The sequence below is a fragment of the Mandrillus leucophaeus genome, unplaced genomic scaffold, assembly GCF_000951045.1.
Source record: "Mandrillus leucophaeus isolate KB7577 unplaced genomic scaffold, Mleu.le_1.0 Scaffold383, whole genome shotgun sequence".
Taxonomy (NCBI): Eukaryota; Metazoa; Chordata; class Mammalia; order Primates; family Cercopithecidae; genus Mandrillus; species Mandrillus leucophaeus.
In genome coordinates, this window is record NW_012104065.1 from 760,769 (window position 1) to 782,545 (window position 21,777).

General features: G+C 34.2%; 1 protein-coding gene across 3 annotated transcripts in view; it reads left to right on the forward strand.

The window, feature by feature from the left end:
• Positions 1-21,777, forward strand: part of ATF7IP (activating transcription factor 7 interacting protein) — a 141,507-nt gene that overhangs the window by 39,820 nt on the left and 79,910 nt on the right. For all 3 annotated transcript variants that reach the window (XM_011990790.1, XM_011990791.1, XM_011990789.1), the window contains exon 2: positions 19,387-20,948. In XM_011990790.1, coding sequence (XP_011846180.1) covers positions 19,394-20,948 — 1,555 coding nt within the window. In that variant the 5' untranslated portion in view covers positions 19,387-19,393. The remainder of the gene's footprint in view (positions 1-19,386; positions 20,949-21,777) is intronic.

Below are 21,777 nucleotides of genomic sequence, written 5' to 3' on the forward strand. Positions count from 1 at the left end.
TTTTTTTTTTTTTTTAATGCAGAGTCAGTTTTCAGAAATCTGGCTTATAAACATTGGTAATACTAACCCTATCAGGAAGACAATATGGGCATCTTTGTAATTACACATTTGGAAGCTTTTTTTTCCCCCCCAAGACTAAACAGTCTATAATGGAGACATGGCAGTTCATAGACACTAGAGAACAGAACTTCTCCTAATTTTCATGGTCATACATGTAGAACAATATCCATACATTGTATTACTGCTATATTTCTCTTCCACATTTACGTTAAAATCTACATACAGGAACACTTTATTAGATTATGTTCTTGTACTTTTCATCACATCATTTCTTTAGAGTGGCTTAAAAATTGTCCTATAATCATGACCACTTAGGCATTTGATGAATATTGAATACATGAGTAAATCAACCTATCTTTATTATTGCTTAAACAGTACATTTTAAAGTACACTTTATTAAAATGTTATCAGCAAAAAACCTGAAAGATTCTTTAAGGTCTTCTAATTTAATTTCCTTAATTTCACATGGAAAGCTATAGACCTAATGATGTTAAATGATTTGCCTAAGATCTATCACACCCTGGTGTGTGTATGTGTGTGTGTTTTTTGCATTGGTCTCTCTTACTGTTACATACTTCACAACTCTCTTTTTTTTTGCACTTATATTTCATCAGTTTACACAAAATTTAATTGAATTCTGTAATTCATTAAAAAATGTACAACTAAGTTTAGTAACAAACACAATTTATATGAACAGGTTTAGTTGAGAGCAGAGGACCATAGGTATCAGTGAGTATATTTGTAGAATGGATGGAGAACACTGGCTTATTTGATATGATGTTTAGGAGGTTAAGAGAGTTTCCATAGTATAGAATTTTTGGTCAGAACTCTACAGATTTTTTTCAGGTTCTAAAAGATGAAACTAAGTGGCAGTTCTTGGTTTTGGATAAAGAACTCTGTGCTTCCTTAAAATATATTAAACTTTTGTTAATAGTTAGTTTTTAACAGCCCATCCTATGAAACTAAGTCGATTGCAGACATTTGTGAGAAACAAGTAGATTGTATTCTTAGGCATTGTTGCTAGGAAAAATTTAGAGTGGTAATGTAATTTTTTCTTTTGCTGCCAGTGGAGGTGCTGGTTCATTCTTTGTTGTATGCCCAGTAACAGAGATCTTGCTATCAAAAGTGTAAGTTTCTTTGAAAGGTTTAACTGAAGGAAGATGTAGAATTATAAATAGAATTGGCTGGAAAAGTTGCGATAAAAAATAATTTTAATTAGATCTACAAGGAGGGATAACCAGCAGTATGCTCTGCTATAGAAGATAAATAGTTGGTACAAAGAGGAATTTGAATTTCTTCCATAATATGGAAGAGGATTAAGAGTCTTTTTTCTTTCACCTTTTTTTTTTTTTTTTTTTTTTTTTAAGTGACAGGATCTCACTCTGTGGCCCAGGCTTAAGTGCAGTGGCACAATCATGGCTCACTATGACCTTGACCTCTCGGGCTCAAGTGATCCTCCCACCTCAGCCTCCTAAGTAGCTGGGACCACAGCTGTGCACCACCACACCCTGCTAATTTAAAAAATTTTTTTGTTGAGACAGGGTCTTACTATGTTGTCCAGGCTCATCTTGAACTGCTGGCCTCAAGCAGTCTTCCCACCTATAGGCGTGAGCCACTGCACCCAGACATCTCAGCTGCCACTTTAAACTCCTGTGGGTTTTTAGTAGGGCAGGGGGAAGAGACTAGAAATAAGATAGAGATCCAGGGTGAAGTTCCTGGAACTCTCTAAACTATTCTAAGGCATTTTAGTTGCTATACTAATTGTTCTAAGGTACCTTGATTATTCAGTTTCCCTCAGATTTGGATTGGTATGTGATGTGTAACTGCTTTGAATAAAGTTTTGCAAGCATGATGCCTTCTTGCTTTTCTTGAAACAGAACTGGCCAGTATAAGCAAAAATTATTTTAAAAGTATTAAAACTAATAAAGAAAATATGAAATACCAAGACATAATTAAAGTGATATTTGATATGTGGGATTATTAAATGTTCTCACTTGTAGTGCTTTTTTTTTTTTAGTTTTTGAGACAGAGTCTCGCTTCGTTGCCGAGGTGGAGTGCAGTGGCGTGATGTCAGCTCACTTCAACCTCAGCCTCCTGGGTTCAAGCGATTCTCCTGCCTCAGCCTCCTGAGTAGCTGAGACTACAGATGTTTGCGCCATGCCTGGCTAATTGCTGTACTTTTAGTAGAGTTGGAGTTTCGCCATGTTGGCCAGCTGGTGTCAAACTCCCAACCTCAAGTGATCCACCTGCCTGAGCCTCCCAAAGTGCTGGGATTACAGGCGAGAGCCACCGTGGCTGGCCTGTAGTGCTTTATTAACAAAATCTGATATGTTTGTGATACACTTTTTCACTAATTGTGACTCAGGTTTATTCATATTGCTTTCCTTGCAATGAGGATAATAGTATAAGTTAAGATCTATTTTAAGATATTTTAGATATAAATATAATTGTGGTTAAATTTTGGATATCTGTTGCATATGAATGTAACATTTAAAAAAAATAAGTAAAATAAACTAAGCTACTTTTCATATAGACCAGTGTTTAAAATAACTGTTTTGTTTCTGAGATGGAATCTCGCTCTTTCGCCCAGGCTGTAGTGCAGTAGTGTGATCTCAACTCACTGCCACCACGCCCGGCTAACTTTTTGTATTTTTAGTAGGGATGGGGTTTCATCATCTTGGCCAGGCTGGTCTTGAACTCCTGACATCATGACCCACCCACCTCAGCCTCACAAAGTGCTAGGATTACAGGCGTGAGACACCGCGCCTGGCCAATGTTTTTAAAAACTTGGTTAAATTTCATTTTAAAATCTAACTACTGTTAAATATTCGGTTAGAAAGAGCATCAGTCAGTGGATTACTCGTATAATTTTTACCCTTTCTCCACTGGAGCTTTTTGTTACTTAAAATGGTTATGTGTTCTTATATGTTTTAAAGGCGTTGTTTCTAATCTTTATTTCATGATTAAAGTAAGTTCTCTACATATAATTTTTATATTAAGTGTTTAAGGGTTTCATAGTGTCAAGTATATGAATTCACTTTGCATTTTGGATAACAAGTAGTGACCAAAGAAAACCTTTAAAAATTAGTCATTTCATCAAAACACACTACTGGTTAGTTTGATGCAAGAAATGCATAGCACAAGTACTTTAATAAATAGCATTGGTTTTAACATGGCTTGGCTGTCAAACCAGCCATTCGTTTCAGCAACTGTAATTTAAATTCTTGAAATTAAAAGGTTGGTTTTTTTTTTTTCTTTTTGTTTTCTCTTTCTTATTTATCTATTTATTTTTTGGTTTGATTTGGTTATTTCGTACTGATCTGTGATCCTCTTCATGATGTTATATTAGACTATACATTGTTTGCCATGTTTAGGAATTAAAATCCACTCCATAATAAATTTGTACTGTACAGAGAGACATGCCTATTAAGCATTATTAGGTTGGAAAGGTAGAATGATAAAATGCATTCTGTTATCTGGGTAAAGGAGTAAGAAATTTCAAGTATTGTCAACTTTACTACACTTTAGGTAAAATTAAAAAATCAAAAATAGTGCTGTACAGATTATTTATGTGCATGTTTAACTTTTACTTGACACAATCATAAGATAATTTGTTTTTCTAACTGATAGAAATTATTTTAACTTAATTGAGAAAATAATTATTGAATGCCTACTGTGTATAAGACACTGCTGTTTGTGGAAAGAAGTTTGTGTTAAAAAATGTATAAGGCATACTTCCTACCTTATTTTGAAGTCCGCTTTGGTAAGTTATGTAAGCTTTGTATTTTTAATACATATTAAACGATTTTTTTAAACCAACAAATCTCATCAACTCATAAAATTATAGAAAAAAAGTGCTAGGAAAATTGCAGTACTGTTTAGAATTTGAGATTTTAGAGAACCTTTAATGTATTAGGACTGTGATTCAAGTGTTTTATGATTCTTCTGTAAATAGAAAAACACTTAAATATATAGGTATTGATGTGCGCTTGCACACACACACACACCCCCACAAATATATATGGACAATGGTATGTTTCTTGAAAGTGGCCCATTTATTTAGCTTAACATTCATTTCTTTAATTGGCACCTAATAAGTAAAGGTGTCAAGTTAATATTTTAGGTGATGAAATGCAAGGCACATATTTTTTTCCAAGAAAATAGAGTGTTTTTGCTGGAAGTTTTGCTTTTATATTCGCATCTATTCTAAGATTCCTGCTAGCATATTGTTTCTATTTTTAGGCTGTTGCCAGGCAGATTTAAAATTTCTTCTCTTATGGCTGTCTAATTTCTATCTTCCTGATTGGTTACATGATGCTGCTTTTATTAGCCAACCACAGTGACTATGCAAATTGTATTTCAGTTTCTGTTGCTGTGAAAGAACTGATAAGATGGCTGCAGGGGGCTCCCTTTGGGGTATGTTTTTTATTTTAAAGAGGGTTTTCATCAATACGTAGTAAGAAGCAAAGGTAGATTTCCTTTGAAGGGGCATTTTATTTTTGAAATGGGAAATCTAACTAAGCAAGCTTTATAAAAGGCTGAAAAATGCCTCTCTTGTGTATTTGATTTTAATGCTGCTCTGTTTTGCCTCTATTAGGCAACTTATAAGTGGGTATATTTTATTACTTTTTGTATATAAACATGCCAGCATGCTAGTTTAGAAGTCTGTTAAAATGTTCTAGATTATTGTCTTTGCTTTCTAAAATAATAGTTTTTTTCATGTAGGAATTATTTTAGATGTCAGTTATGTGTATATAGCGCATCATTCTTTTAGCCAGTACTTACCTGTATTCTATGTGCTCAACACTATGTAGTTCACTAATATTATGCTAGAATACTTCATTTTTTTGTTCTTTTGTGAAATGACCTCAGAGGCACATCATCATGATATCAGCATATTTAAGATGTTTTCTAATATCAAAGGTTTGGACACTTAAAATATATTAACTTTTCCTGAGATTTGACAGAGATTAAAATTTGAAAGAAGCAGTAATTTTGTACTGGATACTTGGTAAAAAATGTCAAAGTGTTCCGTTAAACAATACACAAATGTAGTATTAGAGTCCATTTATAATAAAAGTGTCTTAAAGGATACCTTTAGAGCATTGGCAAATACAGAGAATGGTGACAAAACACGCCATATGAATAAAAACAATATTGATAAAGTGTGACAAAGCCATGTGTAACATCAGAAAGTTCAAGAAGTATACCTCATTTGAAAACATTTATCATCATTAATTACATATAAGGCCTTTTGGTTATAGTACCATTTTATAATAAAAGATAATGTTTTTGTTTCACTTAAGACTGTCTAGTCTTTTTGGTAAAAGATAGTTAATTGCATTTTCTATGTGTAGAAGACTTTATTAATACTTGCTCCTGGAGGGGTCACCTGTGTCATGCTTAGTACTGCTTTCTTTTTTGTTTTTAAATATCTTGCATGGGTATTTTATGCCCATTACTACAATCCTGCAAGATGAGCATACTGTAGAATTACGTACCATTTAAGGACAGGGAAAAAGAGTAATGACCTCATCCAAGATGAGCACATAAGAGAACAAGGCTGCGGCTATTTTACACATACTGCCTTTCACCATCAATATAATTACAGATACACTTGTTGGCTTAAAAATATGAATGCTCTAAAGTATAAACCAACACTCGGTTCTCTTGGTATAGTTGTTCTGTCCATGTTGGAAGTGTGACCCAGTAAAGGGGTTTAGGTTAAAAATAAATGAAAAACACTTGACTGAAGTTCTGCTATTCTTTTTTTTAAATATCAAGTTTATTGAGATACAATTCACATGTCATAAAATTCACCTGTTTAAGTGTGTAATTCAGTGGTTTTCAGCATATTCACAGTCGTGTAATCACCACAATCAATGTTTGAACATTTTTATTACCCTATAAAGAAATCCTGTACCCTTTAGCAACCAACCCTCATTTCCTCCCAGGCCCTCCAGCCCTAGGCAATTGGTAAGCCACTTTCTGTCTGTATAGCTTTGCCTATTCTGGACATTTCATATACAGTAGTACCCTCTTCTCCACAGTTTTGTTTTCTGTGGTTTTAGCTCTCTGTAGTCAACTGTGGGTAATATTAAGTGGAAAATTTCAGAAATATATAATTCATAAGTTTTAAATTTGACACCGTTCTAAGTAGTATGATGAAATCTCATGCCATTCTCCTCTGTCCTACCTAGGATACGAACCATCCCTTTGTCCAGTATGTTCAGCGTGTCTATACTGTAGACGTTACCCACCCATTAGTCGTTTAGGAGATGTCTGGGTTATTAGATTTGTGCTGATATCACAATGTTTGTCATAAAGTCACCCTTATTTTACTTAATAACAGCCTCAACATGCAAGAGTAGTGATGCTGGCAATTTGGATATGCCAAAGAGAAACTGTAAAGTGCTTCCTTTAAGGGAAAAGGTTAAAGTTTTTGACTTAATAAAGGAAAGAAAAAGAATCGTATGCTGAGGTTGCTAAGATCTTTAGTAAGAACTATCTTATACTTTTGTGAAACGAGCAGTGTATTGTTATAATTGTTCTACTTTATTGTTATTGTCAGTCTCTTACTGTGCCTAATTTATAAGTTAAATGTCTTATATGTATAGGAAAAAACACAGTATATATAAGTTTCAGTACTATCCGGTTTGAGGCATTCACTGGGTGTTTGGGAATGTATCTTCTGTGGATAAGCGGGGAATACTGTAAATGGAATTATTCAGTATGTGGCCTTTTGTGATTGGCTTCTCTTACTCAGCATGTTTTCAAAGTTTACACATGTAGTAGCATGTTCAGTACTTCATTCCCTTTATGGCTGAATGATATTCCATCATATAGATATACCACATTTTATTTATCCATTCATTAGTCACAGGGCATTTAGGTTGTTTCCAGTTTTGGGCCATTATGCGTAGTGCTTCTATAGAGCATTCGTGTACAAGTTTTTGTGTGGACATATGTTTTCATTTCTCTTGGGTATTTACCTAGGAATGGAATTGCTGGGTCGTATGACAACTCTGTGTTTCACATAGTATGGAACTGCCTGTTTTCCAAAGCAGCTGTGCCTTTTTGCAATCCCACCAGCATTGTATGAAGGCTCCAATTTATCCATATCCTTACCAGTACTCATTATTCTTGTTGATTATAGCTGTCCTGGTGTGTGTGAGGTGTTATCTCATTGTGGTTTTGACTTGCATTTCACTGATGACTAATGACGTTTACTGCCTATGAATTATTGACTTATAAAAACCATAGCTTTAGGAGAAAAATCTAATGTAAGTGACGGGTTGATGGGTGCAGCAAACCACCAAAGCACTTGTATACCTATGTAACAAAACTGCACATTCTGCACATGTACCCCAGAACTTAAAGTATAATAATAATTTTTTTAAAAAACAGAAAAAGAAAAAAAAAAGCCTTTTTGTGGAAATGCCTATTATGTCCTTTACTCATTTTAAAATGGAGTTATTTGGTGTTTTATTATTGAATTGTAACAGTTTTTATATATTCAAGATACAAGTCTCGTATTGGGTATATGGTTTGTAAATATTTTCGTCCATTGTGTGAATTGTCTTTTCACTTTCTTAGTGGTTTCCTTTGCAGCACGAACAATTTTAATTGTGGTGAAGTTCAGTTACACTGTTTTTTTTTTTCCTTCTTCTTTTGTTGCTTCTTCTCTTTGGGTCATATCTAAGAAACCATTGCCTGTTCCAAATTTATGAAGATTTATGTCTGTGTTTCCTTCTAAGATTTTAGTTTTAGCTCTTAAATTTAGGTCTTTCATTTATAGGAATTAATTTTTGTATATGGCAAGAAATAGGAGTCCAACTTCATTCTTTTGCATGTGGCTATCCAGTTTTTCCAACACTCTTTGTTTAAAATACTATTCTTTCCCCATTGAATGGTCTTGTAACCCTTGTCTAAGACAATTTACTGTAAAAGTGAGGGTTTATTTCTGTTCCAAAATATATCCTAAGGATATACCTGTCATTTTGCTAGTAGTGCCACACTGTCTAGGTTACTGTAGCTTTGTAATAACTTTTGAAAATGCAAAGTATGAGTTCTCCAAGTTTATTTTTCTCCTTCAAGATTGTTTTGGTTGTTCTGGGACCTTTGCATTTTCATATTAAATTTAGGATCAGCTTATCAGTGTCTGCAAAGAAAATAGCTAGGATTTTGATAGAGATTGTCTTAAACCTGTAGCTTTAATTTGAAGAGTGTTGACATCTTAAGGATATGAGTCTTTCGATTCATGAGTATGAAATGTCTTTTATTTATTTATGTCTTTAATTTCTTCAACAGTATTTTATAGTTTTCAGAATGTTAAGTTTTGTACTTTTGGCAAAATAATTTTCGATATTACTGTAAATGGAATTGTTTTATTTTTGGATCATTTGTTTCAAGGGTATAGAAATGCAATAGATTTTTATATATTAATCTTATAGTCAACTTTGTTAAACTCTTATTAGTTCTAATAAATTTTTAGTTGATTTCTTACTATTTTCTATATACGATATTTTATTATCTGTAAATAAAAATAGTTCTTTCTTTTTTTTAAAGTTGTATGACTTTTGGCTGGGTTTGGTGGCTCATGCCTGTAATCCCAACACTTTGGGTGGCCGAGGCAGGTGGATCACCTGAGCTTGGCAGTTTGAGACCACCAGCCAACATGGTGAAACTCCGTCTCTACTAAAAATACGAAAATTAGCCAGGCTTGGTGGTTCACGCCTGTAATTCCAGCTATTCAGGAGGCTGAGGCATGAGAATCACTTGAACCTGGGAGGCAGAGGCTACAGTGATCTGAGATCGTGCCAGTGCACTCCAGCCTGAGTGACAGAGAGAGACCATGTCTCAAAAAACAAACAAACAAACAAAAAGTTGTTTGATTTTTATTTCATTTCTTGCCTAATTCTCCTGGCTAGAACTTCTAGTTCAATGCTGACTAGAAATGGTGAGGGCAGATAGCTTTTCTTGTTCTGATCTTAGGGTGAAAAATTTCAGTCTTTGACCATTAAGTATGATAGCTGTGGGTTTTTCCTTGGTGCCCTTTATCAGGTTGAGGAAATCCTCTTCTAAGTTTGTTGAGTGAATTCTGCTCTTAATTGCTATGTTAAATTAAGGATGAGATAATTTAATACTTAGAAAGCTGCTGGTAATACTCTTGTATCTAATACATGAAGTAGTCAGCAGGCTGGTGAAACTGGGGAGGGAGTCTGCTCTCAGGTCTCATTTACTGAGTAGATAGGTTTTACCAGTGATCTTAAATGACATCTCCATTTTCAAAGAGATAAAGAAGACAATTGTGGAAGATACCATGTAGGTGATTGTTCAACATTTTATTAAAATGGTACCCAAACTTAAATGATGAAATGCATAAGAAGGGTTCCTGTGCTGAAGAAAACAACTTGGTACTGAATTGGGTGTCTGCTTTACCTTACTAAGTTAAAATTACTATCTGTGTAATTATGGATAGTAGCATAGTTATTGATTTATTAATTCACATGATATGTAAAGTTGAAATTATGTAAATTATCACATAAACTAATGAGAAAAGGATATGTTTTGTTATAGTGTCTGACATATATTATTCCTCAATAAGCATCAGTTTCTTTTTCTCCTTTCAAAGTGTGTAATAAATAAAATGGGTTTTTTTCAAGGTGTTAATAAAAGGCAGAATTTATAAGGCATGGTTGGGAATAATAAACCTCAAATTCAAGATTATGCTTATCTTGGCATTTAGGAGTCAAGGATGAGGAAGGAGGAGTAAGCTGTTGTGTTGCACAGGGCACTTTATTTTTATTTCATAATGAAAAATTATGTGTTAGTATAGCTAAACATTAATAAAATAACATAAAACTTGAGCTAGAATGGAACTTAGCAAGCATCTGGCCTAACCTCTTCAGTTTTACAGTTGAGGAAACTGAACTCTAAAGAGTTAAATTGATTTATTCTATGCTGGTGTATACTAATGTTAGAACATGGAATAGAACCTAGTTTTGTTAGTTCAGAAGTCTTTTTGTTATGCCAAGCTTTTTAGAATATGTATATTTTAAATTAGTGTGATAGTTTGTATGGTATTTTATAATTATACCTTTTTACAGCAAAAGGATTATATGTCCCTACCTTTTGCCATGTGATGTGAGGTGTTTCCCCTTGGGAGATTTTTACTTCCCATGCCGTTAATGACTAATTTGGTTTTAGCCAAAGGAATGTGAATGAAAGTAATGTCTAAGCAAAAGCTTTAAAATAAGCTGGTCCTGCCCATGGCCCACAGGCTGCATACAGCCCAGGGCTGTTTTGAATATAGCCCAACACAAATTTGTAAACTTTCTTAAAACATTATGAAATTTTTTTTTTTCAGCTCATCTGCTATCGTTAGTGTATTTTATGTGTGATCCAAGACAATTCTTTCATTGTGGCCCAGGGAAACCAAAAGATTGGACACCCCTGCTAAAAGCTGTTGTATACTGTGTATCTCTGTCATATTGGTCTTTTCCCTCTGCCACAAGGCCTAGATGGGGTGAGGGGGTGCTGTTCCTTCAGCCTGGTGTCCTAGAATGAAAAAGTATACAGTTATTGGCCAGTGAAATTTTGTTGTTGTTGCGGCATTATCATCTAGTAAAAGGTGACTGACACAGAAAGTTAGCTGTCCAGCTTTTCTCTTTAGGTTGGGTTAATAAGAAAAGTAAGAGCTATTTCCTGGCATTTGAGGGATTTACATCTTTCAGCTCCTCATACCTCATTCTGGGTGTTTTACTTCACCCAAGCAAAATGTGAAAAGTACGTTTGGACAAATGATTTCTACAGCTGGTTATTTATTTATTTTTTAAATGAAACCTGGTCTTGTTATGTTGTCCAGGTTGGTCTCTACCCTTCAGGCTCAAGCAGTCCACTGCCTCAGCCTTCGAAGTAACTGAGATTACAGGTATGTGCCACTGCTCCCAGCTCTGGACAAATGATTTCTTAAATTCCTGTGGAGATAAATACAAGACCTTCTGTAACTTCACTCCTTATCTGCATAATGATAATAGAGTTTGGCAAGCTAGTGTGTTGGGCCTTGATGGAAAATTGGCCAATTTTCTAAAGGGGTGTAATTTGCTCTGTGTATTCTAAAATGGCATTTGTTGGATCAGGTCATTTAATTTTACTTTGCCCTTGTAAGACAATGATCCCCAAAATTGACTTGGAGAAGTAATTTTAAGGTATCTTATGTTTTTATCATATAGACTGTTTCAAAATTTCTGAAAACATAGCACTGAATGCAACATGAAGTTAGATTGTAGTGACAATTCTGGCTTTGATGTAACCAAAATTTTAAGAACATGATTTACTCCTGCATAGTCTAGGGAATTGTTGGTAAAGCAAACTCCCTATTTCCTTTGTGGTTGGTTATTTTTTACAACGTAGTTTGGGGATATTGCATTCCACATTTTGGTTGGTGACAGGCAGAGGGGTTAATTTGTGGACGTGTCAAATATTATGATCACTCGATAACTTACTCAACTGAGTTTATAAGTATTTGATAAACAGATTTCACCACTTACTGTTTTTTTTTTTAAGACGGCAGGATAGCTAGTGACAGTTATTTTATACTAGTTGAGAGAACAGTAGCTAACAATGCAACAGGATAACATCTATTTACATAGCCTTTATGTTATACTGGGTATTGTCAGTAATTTAAAGACGATTTAAAGTATACAGCAATATGTGTATAGGTTATATGCAAATACTACACTACTTTATATAAGGGACTTGAACATTGTCAGATTTTATCTGTGGGAAGTCCTGAGACCAGTCTCCTACAAATACTGATGGACATCATATTTAAAATAAAAATTTCAAAATCTTTATACTAAATTTGAGCAGATAAGTATCAAAGTGAGTGAACAGACTCACTAGTCTATTTAATGAACAATAAGCAGTAAAGCAGATTATTAGCATTTATTGTGCAACCCATTATTCTTTATGATTTTAAGAGTATTGCAAATTCTCAAGCAAAATTTAGAAATGCAAAATAAAATCATACAGTTTTCAACTGAGATTGGGATTCTTAAAGAACCTAATAGCAGAGTTGCATTTCTAAAGAGGTTAGAAATTATCAGTTAAATATTAAATATTTAATATTTAATTCAGCCATTTAATGAAAATAAACTTGAATTAAAATTATTTTCACTAGAAAAATGAATGAAATGTTCATTCAGAAAAATGTTATACTCTCAGCCAACAGCATGAATATAATCGAAATGCCTTTGTCAAAGATAGAAATGCCATGTCCACTTAATGTTTTCTAAGCTTTTGCTTTAATTTTATTTTGAAGTATACTTCATCAAATATTCATTACTTTGAATTAATACAGCATTTGTTTTGTTTATGTGTTGTATATGCTTTTTGACCTAACAATCATGGTACTTAGTTAAGTCTGTTCTTGGAAAGCAGTACAGACCCTAGTTTATTTAATCAGAGAAACCCTACCATAGACCTGTTTTTCAAACAGAGCATCTGGAGTTAATATTCCTAATGTTTCCAGTTCATTGTTCACCTTTATTTTCACATCCTTTGGATTTTTGATAGAGCACTTGCCCTCATCTGCTTCCCTTGTTGCTGGGCAAGGTTTGTGACACTGATGTCTGATTGGTTTTAGACTATTTCGGCTTTGAGCCAATCAGACAGTGAATTTCAGTTCTCTCACAGGACTGAAACATTGAAGCAGCTGTTGATATATTTTTCCTGTGGGGAGATTATATAAACTAAAGAGTATGGCTGCAGCAAGCTCCCTCTTGGGTATGTTTGAAAAATTACAAGGTTCATCTGTAAGGAAGGGGGGAAATGAGGTTTATTTTTAAAACTTGGTTATTAAGAACACCTAATAAGTAGTGAATTTGAGAAAAAAAATTCTGATAACAAATTTTCCATTTTTATTTTATAATTCTATATTTAAAGAACTATAGAATGGTGTAATGTAATAAAAATGCCTTTTATTTTCATGAATATTTACTTTGTAATCCACACTTGTTTTATAATAAAGCTTTGAAAAGACATCTCATATAACCTTTTGTAACGCTGCGAAAGGCAGTTAAGGAGAAAAGGATGTAGTAATTGTACTTTTACCACTTAATGTAGGTTGTCCAGCATCAGACATTTAGATTTCATTAGATGAATTAAACTAAGTCAGTTCAGTGCAGTAGACAGCACAACACTTCATAATACTATCCCTAGTAATCCTTTGGGTCCAGAATACTATTAATTTTTGGAATCGGAAATCTGCAACAATAGTGGTAGATGGGTATGAAAATTTTTTTTTTACTTGTCTGGATTTAAGGTTTTGCTAGCTTTATATATACTATATATATGGTCTATGGAATTTTTAAAAAGAAATTTACATTTGAATTTTTCATTGTATAGAAAAGTATGTTCTTATGTATATTGTCCATGTTTGACTCATTCCTCAGGTAGGAAATTAATTTATATTAATGTATATTTCTGGAAATGTTCATGGATATTTATTAAAGCAAATAGCATAAAAGATGTAAATCTTATTCATTTATGTGTGTGGTATATTTAATGCATGTTACATGGATTTAGGGTTTTATGTAAACTGTGTTCTAGATTCTTTATTTCAAACAAAGAACCACACTTAAGTATTACAGATACAGCTTTTGTTTAACTATGTTTTTCTGACCTTATTGTCTGTCTCCTGTTGCTGGGCAGGAATCAGAATGCTGGCTGCTGATTGGCTGAGTTCGTGAACGGCTCTTGAACAGCCATTTAAATTCTTGAGCTTTTTGAGCAGGCAGATTGTAGGCTAAGACATAACAGCTTCCCTTTGTTGTTTCATTGCTATGATCTCTTGCTAGAAAGAAGTGGGTGGAGGGGGATGAAGCAGAGAAGAGAGTAATGTTTTCATTTAAAGAAGAAGCTCGTTGGGCTTTCCTTAAAAATATTTTTAAAATAATTTACCAAAAATTTGAAAAAAAAAATGTCCAAGCCAGAGAGACTTAACCCTTCTCTGGTTATTTAAATATAAATTCCTGTGGAAAAGATTTTATTAGTGATAGTATTTTCCCAGAGTTCTTGAATATACAGAGACTTAACATTATTTTGACTCTCTTCCTCATGAAAAAAATACTTTCAGGAGAAACTAGTTCATCATGTTTTGCAGTTACTTTTAGACATGGCAGACATCTTCTGCCGTAAAATACCAATGCTTTTTCTGTGAAAATGAATTACAGTCATGTGAAAATTTTCTGATTTGAGTTGCTACCTAAAATACTAAATTTATTTTATAGAATAGTTTTATGAATGGCATCTTAGTTCTAGGTGACAGTACTAAAATGATCCTTGGAAGTGTTTTGCTGTGGTATTACAGCCATGGAAACTTGTTTGCAGGTAACACACCCTTCTTTAATGTGTATCTTTCTTAAATATGCTTTGCTAATGCAAAATACATTTCTAAAAGCAGACTGCTGATTGGTTGGTACAGATATGGCTGAACTAGTTTGAACTAATTGTTCATGCTACTTCCTTATTGCTTTGTCTGTTTTTTATTATGTTTAGAACCCATAAGATCCGGTAAATGGCTGTAGTGTGCTCCCTTGTGGGTATGGATGGTAGTTATTCTGTAATTCTTTTTAGAGTGCTTTATTATTACTGAAGTTAATGGCAATTTTATTGATAAAATAAACTTTTCTTAAATTATATATATTTTTATTAAATATTATTTGGTGGTGGCAATTTAATATTAAATGTGAGGTTTACATGTTGGATTTTCTAATTTATATGTAAAATACCAAAGGGGAATTTGTCTCACACTCTTTAGTTTATTCCTAAAAACATTATCCTGAATATTTAGTTTATTCCTAAAAACATTATCCTGAATATATAGATGGTGATGGTTATAACATTTATTGAGTTCTTACTACATTCCAAGTGCTTAATGTATAGAATCTCATTTAGTTCTCATGGCAACCTTTGTGACAGGTGTTGTTATTCATCCCTTTCTAAGGTAGCCGAAACTAAGAAATTGATGTTAGTTTGCCCAGTCTCACACAGTAGGTTTCCTGGAAGAATTGGAATTCAAATCTGTGAATTTGTCTACAGTCTACAAAGTTCATGTTCTTCATTGGGTTATTACAAATTATGACTTTTTTTAAAGGAATGCTTACTTTTAATGTAAGAGTTCATGTTCTTAATTGGGTTATTAAAAGTTATGAATTTTTTAAAAGGAGTACTTACTTTTAATGCAATTGGTAATAACTACCAGCTATCCATATAATATCTGAGATGTGGGTATTATGAGGCTAAATTCAAAAGAATGGCCTTTCGAAATACTTACAGGGTAACTATGCTACTTATATTATAAATTTAATTATTTTGTAGTTTTGGAATTAGTAAGGAAAAGTGACAGCAAAATACAATGCATTGTATATGTATCTTTTTGCAGAAAATTTTGCAGTTAGAATAACTGTAATGATGGGAAGGGAAAAACCTTGAAGGTGTGAAATTTTAGTCTGTAATTAAAAATCCTTAACATAGTGTCTATTATAATTTTGTATTAAGGTTTCTGTTTAAATGAAGAGTAATTTTCCTAAATATTTAGTTATATAAATAAAATGGCTAGAATAAGACATATGTTCTAAGTTATTGGCTCAAAATGAGAGAATGAATACAGAATGTATCACAGTCTAGAAATTCTCTGACAAGGTGGTAGAATCTCAAGCTGAATTGGCCCCCAGCAAATAGGCTAGGCTTATTGTTTTATGCCCTTCAGCCAAAGATCAGCAGGAACACCTTTGTAATTGAACAAGTTAGGTTTACTATTTGTTGCAGGGAGGAAATAATGTTCACTATGGGGAAACTGTAAGGCACATCAGTCAGTAAGAGGATGTTAGAAAAAACCTAGTGTAGGATTTGAGTATAGTATAGTATAGGTTGGGTTACTCTGGGGAGAAATTAAGGAAGTAGATCCCTATCGTGGATTGGGTGGCATCAGAAAGTTGGGGCACTTCTATACTTGGGTATCTCAATAAATTTTATCTATATAGGGAGGACAGACTATTATAAGATAAAGCTGTAACTGATAAAGAAGTAGTCATCACTTATTTAGTGAGGGGGGATGTTTGGAATTTTGTGGGTTGCACAGTGACCTTGTCTGACTTGAATGTTCTCTGAGTTGGTTTTATGTCCAACCAGAGAACAGCATGGCTTAACCGTAAGCATCAGATCCGTTAACAACATTGAGCCCTAACTGTGAGTGTCAGTTAAGTTTTCAGACATCAGGGGCTGCATTTCTTTCTTTCTCAGGCCAAAACAAATGTATTCTACCATATCATTCCTACTGGTGATGGTAATGGTAAGTGACTATCCAGTGTTAAAACAGTATTCCTGCCTCCTATACATCTTAGTCCTTAAAGGTATTTGTTTTATTCTACTATTGATTGATGACATTGTTTTCTTCAGAACCACATCTTTGTGCTCTTTTGTTTGCCTTTATTGCACTGGCCAGATGTTAACATGGAAATGGCTACAGGAAACATCCTTGTTTTTTTCTGATCCTATTTCAATATCAGACATGATACCTCTAGTTTTCTTGGTAGATAACCTTTATCAGATTTGAGTAAGTTTCCTTGTATTCTTAGTTTCCGGGGAGTTGTAATTATGCATCAGTCTTGAATTTTGTCAAATGAATATTCTGTATTTGTTGAGGTAATCCTTTGTTCATTTTGTCCCTCTGTTCTGTTTATGTGGTGAATTAAGTAGCTTGATTTGTTTTGTGGTTTTCTTTCATGCTTAACAGTATTGTTTCAGAGTTCTGGAGGCAATGCATTTGAAATCACGGTGTTGTCACTGCCATTCTCCCTCTGAAGGTGCTGAGGAAGGATCTGTTCCAGGCCTCTCTCCTAGCTTCTGGTAGTTGCTTGGCTTGGGGTACCATAACTTCAATCGTCACGTGGCATTCTCCCAGTATGCATGTCTGTCTGTGTCCAGATTTTCCCCTTTTTATAAGGACACCAATTGTATTGGATTAGGGCTCACTTTAGTATCCTTATATTACCTTGATTACCACTGTAAAGGCCCTGTTTAAATAAGATCACATACTGAGGTACTGGGGCTTAAAACTAATATCTTTCTGGGGATGTGGTGGGGTGTGGGATGTTGCACAATTCAGTCAGTAACAACCTGGTACCAGACATTCAGTTTAGGCAAAACTCATAATTGTACACTCTGCTGGGTGTGAAATAAAGTCAGAATGCATCGTGGCTTGTTCATGGTCAACACTGCTTGATTTTTGAATGTGAAATCGGCCTTGTATTTTTCTAAGTAAGCTTCACTTGGTCAGAATTCATTACCTTTTTTAAAAGCCTACTTCTAAATAACTCATAGATGAAAGAAGAATCATGATGGATATTAGAAAATATTTTAACAGAATAATGTAAATGACACATGAAAATGTGAGATGCAACTAAAGTAGCTCTTAGAGGGAAATTTATAGTTTTATATGCACACATTGCAAAAGAAGAAAGATTGAAAATAACACTTAAGCTTGAATCTCAAGGAAAAGGATGGCATGTTAAACTCTTTCCAAGAAAAAGTAAGAGAAAAGAAATAATAAATATTAGAGTAAATAATTAAAATAAGAAAGCAGATGTAAAACTAAGAAATATCAGCCAAGTAAAGGTTCATACTTTAATAAGTGAATAGAATTGATAAAACTCTAGCACAACTTACCAAAAAAAGAGAAGAATACACACACACACACACACACACACACAACCTTTGTATTTATTTTTAAATTTTTTTTGTAGTGGCATTACTGAGATATAACCACATATCTACTATTCACCCATTTAAAGTACAATTCAGTAATTTTTAGCATATTCATAGAGCTGTATAATCATCACCATAATCAATGTTAGAACATTTTCATAACCCCATAAAGAAATCCTGTACCCTTTAGCAGCCACTCCTCATTTTCTCCAGAACCTTCCAACCCTAGGTAGTCACTGATTTACTTTCTGTCTCTAGATTTGTCTACTCTGGACATTTCATATAAATTGAATCATTCAGTATGTGGCCTTTTGTGACTGGCTTCTCTCACTCAGCATATTTTTAAGGTTTATGCATGTAGTAGCATGTTCAGTACTTCATTCTCCTTTGTGGTTGAATGATATTCTGTCGTATGGGTATGCCACATTTTATTTCTCCATTCATCAGTCATGGAACATTCAGGTTGTTTCCAGTTTTGGGCCATTGTGAGTAGTGCTTCTATAGAGCATTCGTGTACAAGTTTTTGTGTGGACATGTTTTCATTTCTCTTGGGTATACACCTAGGAATGGAATCGCAGGGTCATGTGACAACTCTATATTTCACATACTGTGGAACTGCGTGTTTTCCAAAGCAACTGCACCTGTTTGCAGTGCCACTATCATTGTATAAAAGTTCCAGTTTTTTCACATCCTTGCCAACACTCATTATTCTCATTGATTGTAGCTGTCCTGGTTTGTATGAAGTGTTATTTCATTGTAGTTTTGATTTGCGTTTCACTGATGACTAATGATGTTTATTGCTTACGGACTTTTGGCTTAGGGGTCTCTTTCTGGAAATGTCTGTTCAAGTCCTTTGACCATTTTTAAATTGGGTTATTTGATTTATTGAATTATAGCAGTTCCTATGTATTCTAGATATAAAAGTCTATTCTATATAAATATATGTCCTGTATTCTAGATATGAAAGTCTAGATTCGAGATGAAAGTCCTTTATCAGGCATATGATTTGCAAATGTTTTCTCCCATTGTTGTGAATTCTCTTTCTTGATGGTAATCTTTTGTTAATATGCTTATAGTTCTGCCAATCTGAGTATGCTTGGTTGCAAATGTAATCTTTCCTTACATGTTTCTTAATTCTTCCTCCTTTTTCCTTTATCTCTATACCTGTTATTTCCCTACTGTTTTTGTTCTTACACTTTTATTTTTCTTTCTCATTTTCTTCAGGTACTTTTTTTTTTTAACTTTATCTACCTTTTTTTCTGCTTATATATCTCCATACTCTGTGAATTCCATATTGAAAATGAAAACTTGTCGCTTTTCCCCCAATACTTCCTAGTTGATTTTCTAGTAGACTATAGTCATTTTTGATTTTGTATTACACAGATGCAGTAAATATGAAAATCAGTATACACAAGCAGTAGGTTTTCTATGTCTTTATTTAAACATTATGTGAAATGTGCTGCTTGCATCTCTTCTAAGATCAATTTGTATTAAGTCTACAATTTGGTGGCTACTGTTTCAGTTATTAAACGCTCTTTCCCTTTTTTCTTAAAGATTCAAAATGGACAGTTTAGAAGAACCTCAGAAAAAAGTCTTTAAGGCTCGAAAAACGATGAGAGTGAGTGATCGTCAGCAACTTGAAGCAGTGTACAAGGTCAAAGAAGAACTGTTGAAAACTGATGTCAAGCTGTTAAATGGCAACCATGAAAATGGAGATTTGGACCCAACCTCACCTTTGGAAAATATGGATTACATTAAAGACAAGGAAGAGGTGAATGGCATTGAAGAGATTTGTCTTGATCCTGAAGAAACTAAAACAGAATGGAAAGAAACACCCTGTATCCTAAGTGTTAATGTAAAAAACAAGCAGGATGATGATTTAAATTGTGAACCTTTATCTCCCCATCACATAGCTCCAGAACCAGACTCTAAACTGACTGCTGAACCAGTTTCTGGTGATCCAGCCGCTGGTGATCTAGATGCTGGAGATCCAACCTCCGGAGTACTGGCCTCTGGTGATTCCACCTCTAGTGATCCCACCTCTAGTGAGCCCTCCTCTAGTGATGCTGCCTCTGGTGATGCAACCTCTGGTGATGCCCCTTCTGGTGATGTCCCCTCTGGTGATGCCACCTCTGGTGATGCCACTGCTGATGATCTCTCCTCTGGTGATCCCACCTCTGGTGATCCCATCCCAGGTGAACCGGTCCCTGTTGAACCCATTTCTGGTGATTGTGCCGCTGATGATATAGCCTCTAGTGAAATAACTTCTGTTGATCTGGCTTCTGGAGCACCAGCTTCCACTGATCCAGCCCCTGATGATCTGGCCTCTGGTGATCTATCCTCTAGTGAACTGGCCTCTGATGATCTAGCCACTGGTGAACTGGCCTCTGATGAGCTGACTTCTGAATCAGCCTTCGATCGTACCTTTGAACCAAATTCTGTACCAGTTTGTGAACCAGTTCCTGAAATTGACAATATAGAACCAAGTAGCAATAAAGATGATGATTTTCTTGAAAAAAATGGGGTTGATGAAAAATTAGAGCAAATCCAAAGTAAAGACTCATTGGATGAGAAAAATAAAGCTGATAATAATATTGATGCTAATGAAGAAACTCTAGAAACAGATGATACAACTATTTGTTCAGATCGACCCCCTGAAAATGAAAAGAAGGTAGAGGAAGATATCACAGAGCTTGCTCTTGGAGAAGATGCTATATCTAGCAGTATGGAAATTGACCAAGGTGAAAAGAATGAAGATGAAACTTCTGCAGATCTTGTAGAAACCATTAGTGAAAATGTTACTGAAGATGATAAAAGTGAGAATATCTTAGAAAATACAGACTCTATGGAGACAGATGAAATCATTCCTATTTTGGAAAAGCTTGCACCTTCTGAGGATGAACTTACTTGCTTTTCTAAAACATCTCTCCTTCCAATCGATGAGACAAATCCAGATTTGGAAGAGAAAATGGAAAGTTCTTTTGGTTCACCATCTAAACAAGAAAGTAGTGAGAGTTTGCCAAAAGAAGCATTTCTGGTCCTCTCTGATGAAGAGGATATTTCAGGTGAAAAAGATGAGTCTGAAGTTATATCGCAAAATGAAACGTGCTCTCCAGGTTAGCATATAACTTAAATTTTAAAGATTTTTATTGACTTTGATGAACTGTTTAATAAAATATTACCATAATGTTTTAAATTTATTTTTGCTGCAGAGAAAGTTGAGAATAGTGATGACTCTATAGAAAGATGTCTTAACTTCATAGAATTCAGAATTACAGCGTGTCTACTCTGTGAGTAGCATTGTGCTAATTACTAAGAAGGGAGATAAAATAAGTAGAAAATATGCCCTTATAGTCTGGAAATAGAGGTGAAATAGAGCACCATAACAGTGAGATAACAGTTTAAGTTAGTACATAATTGACTAGAGTTGTAGCAGTTCTTTCTTGCTATCACTTAGCGAACAAATAACTTAGAACTAAAAGCCTAATAGTTTATTCTGTTAGCTTCAAGTGTAACAAATTATATTTTCAATCAATTAATATTCCCAATGAAATCCTGTACTTTAATATTCTTTGTCCAGGGAATGACAGCACCATCGTTGTAAGCCAGAAACCTTAAAGCTTGATTATTCATTTGATAAAGACTTTACCCATTTGCTTCCCCAGCCCTTTTGATTCTACCCAACCTATTCTCTCCCTCATTTTCTGAATGAGCTCTCTATAACCCAATTATCTTACTTGATATTGTCCCTCTATGTCTTAGATCTCTGTTACTTTTAGGTTGATTTCAAACTCCTTATGTAAAAGGTACATTAACTTTATGATTTGTTCAGTACCTCTCTCTCCCAATCTCTTTTATTTTATTTATTATTCCTAGAGAAAAAGAGAATGATAAAAATTATTTTATGGTCAAACTCAAAAACATTATTCCTGTATGAAACTTTCT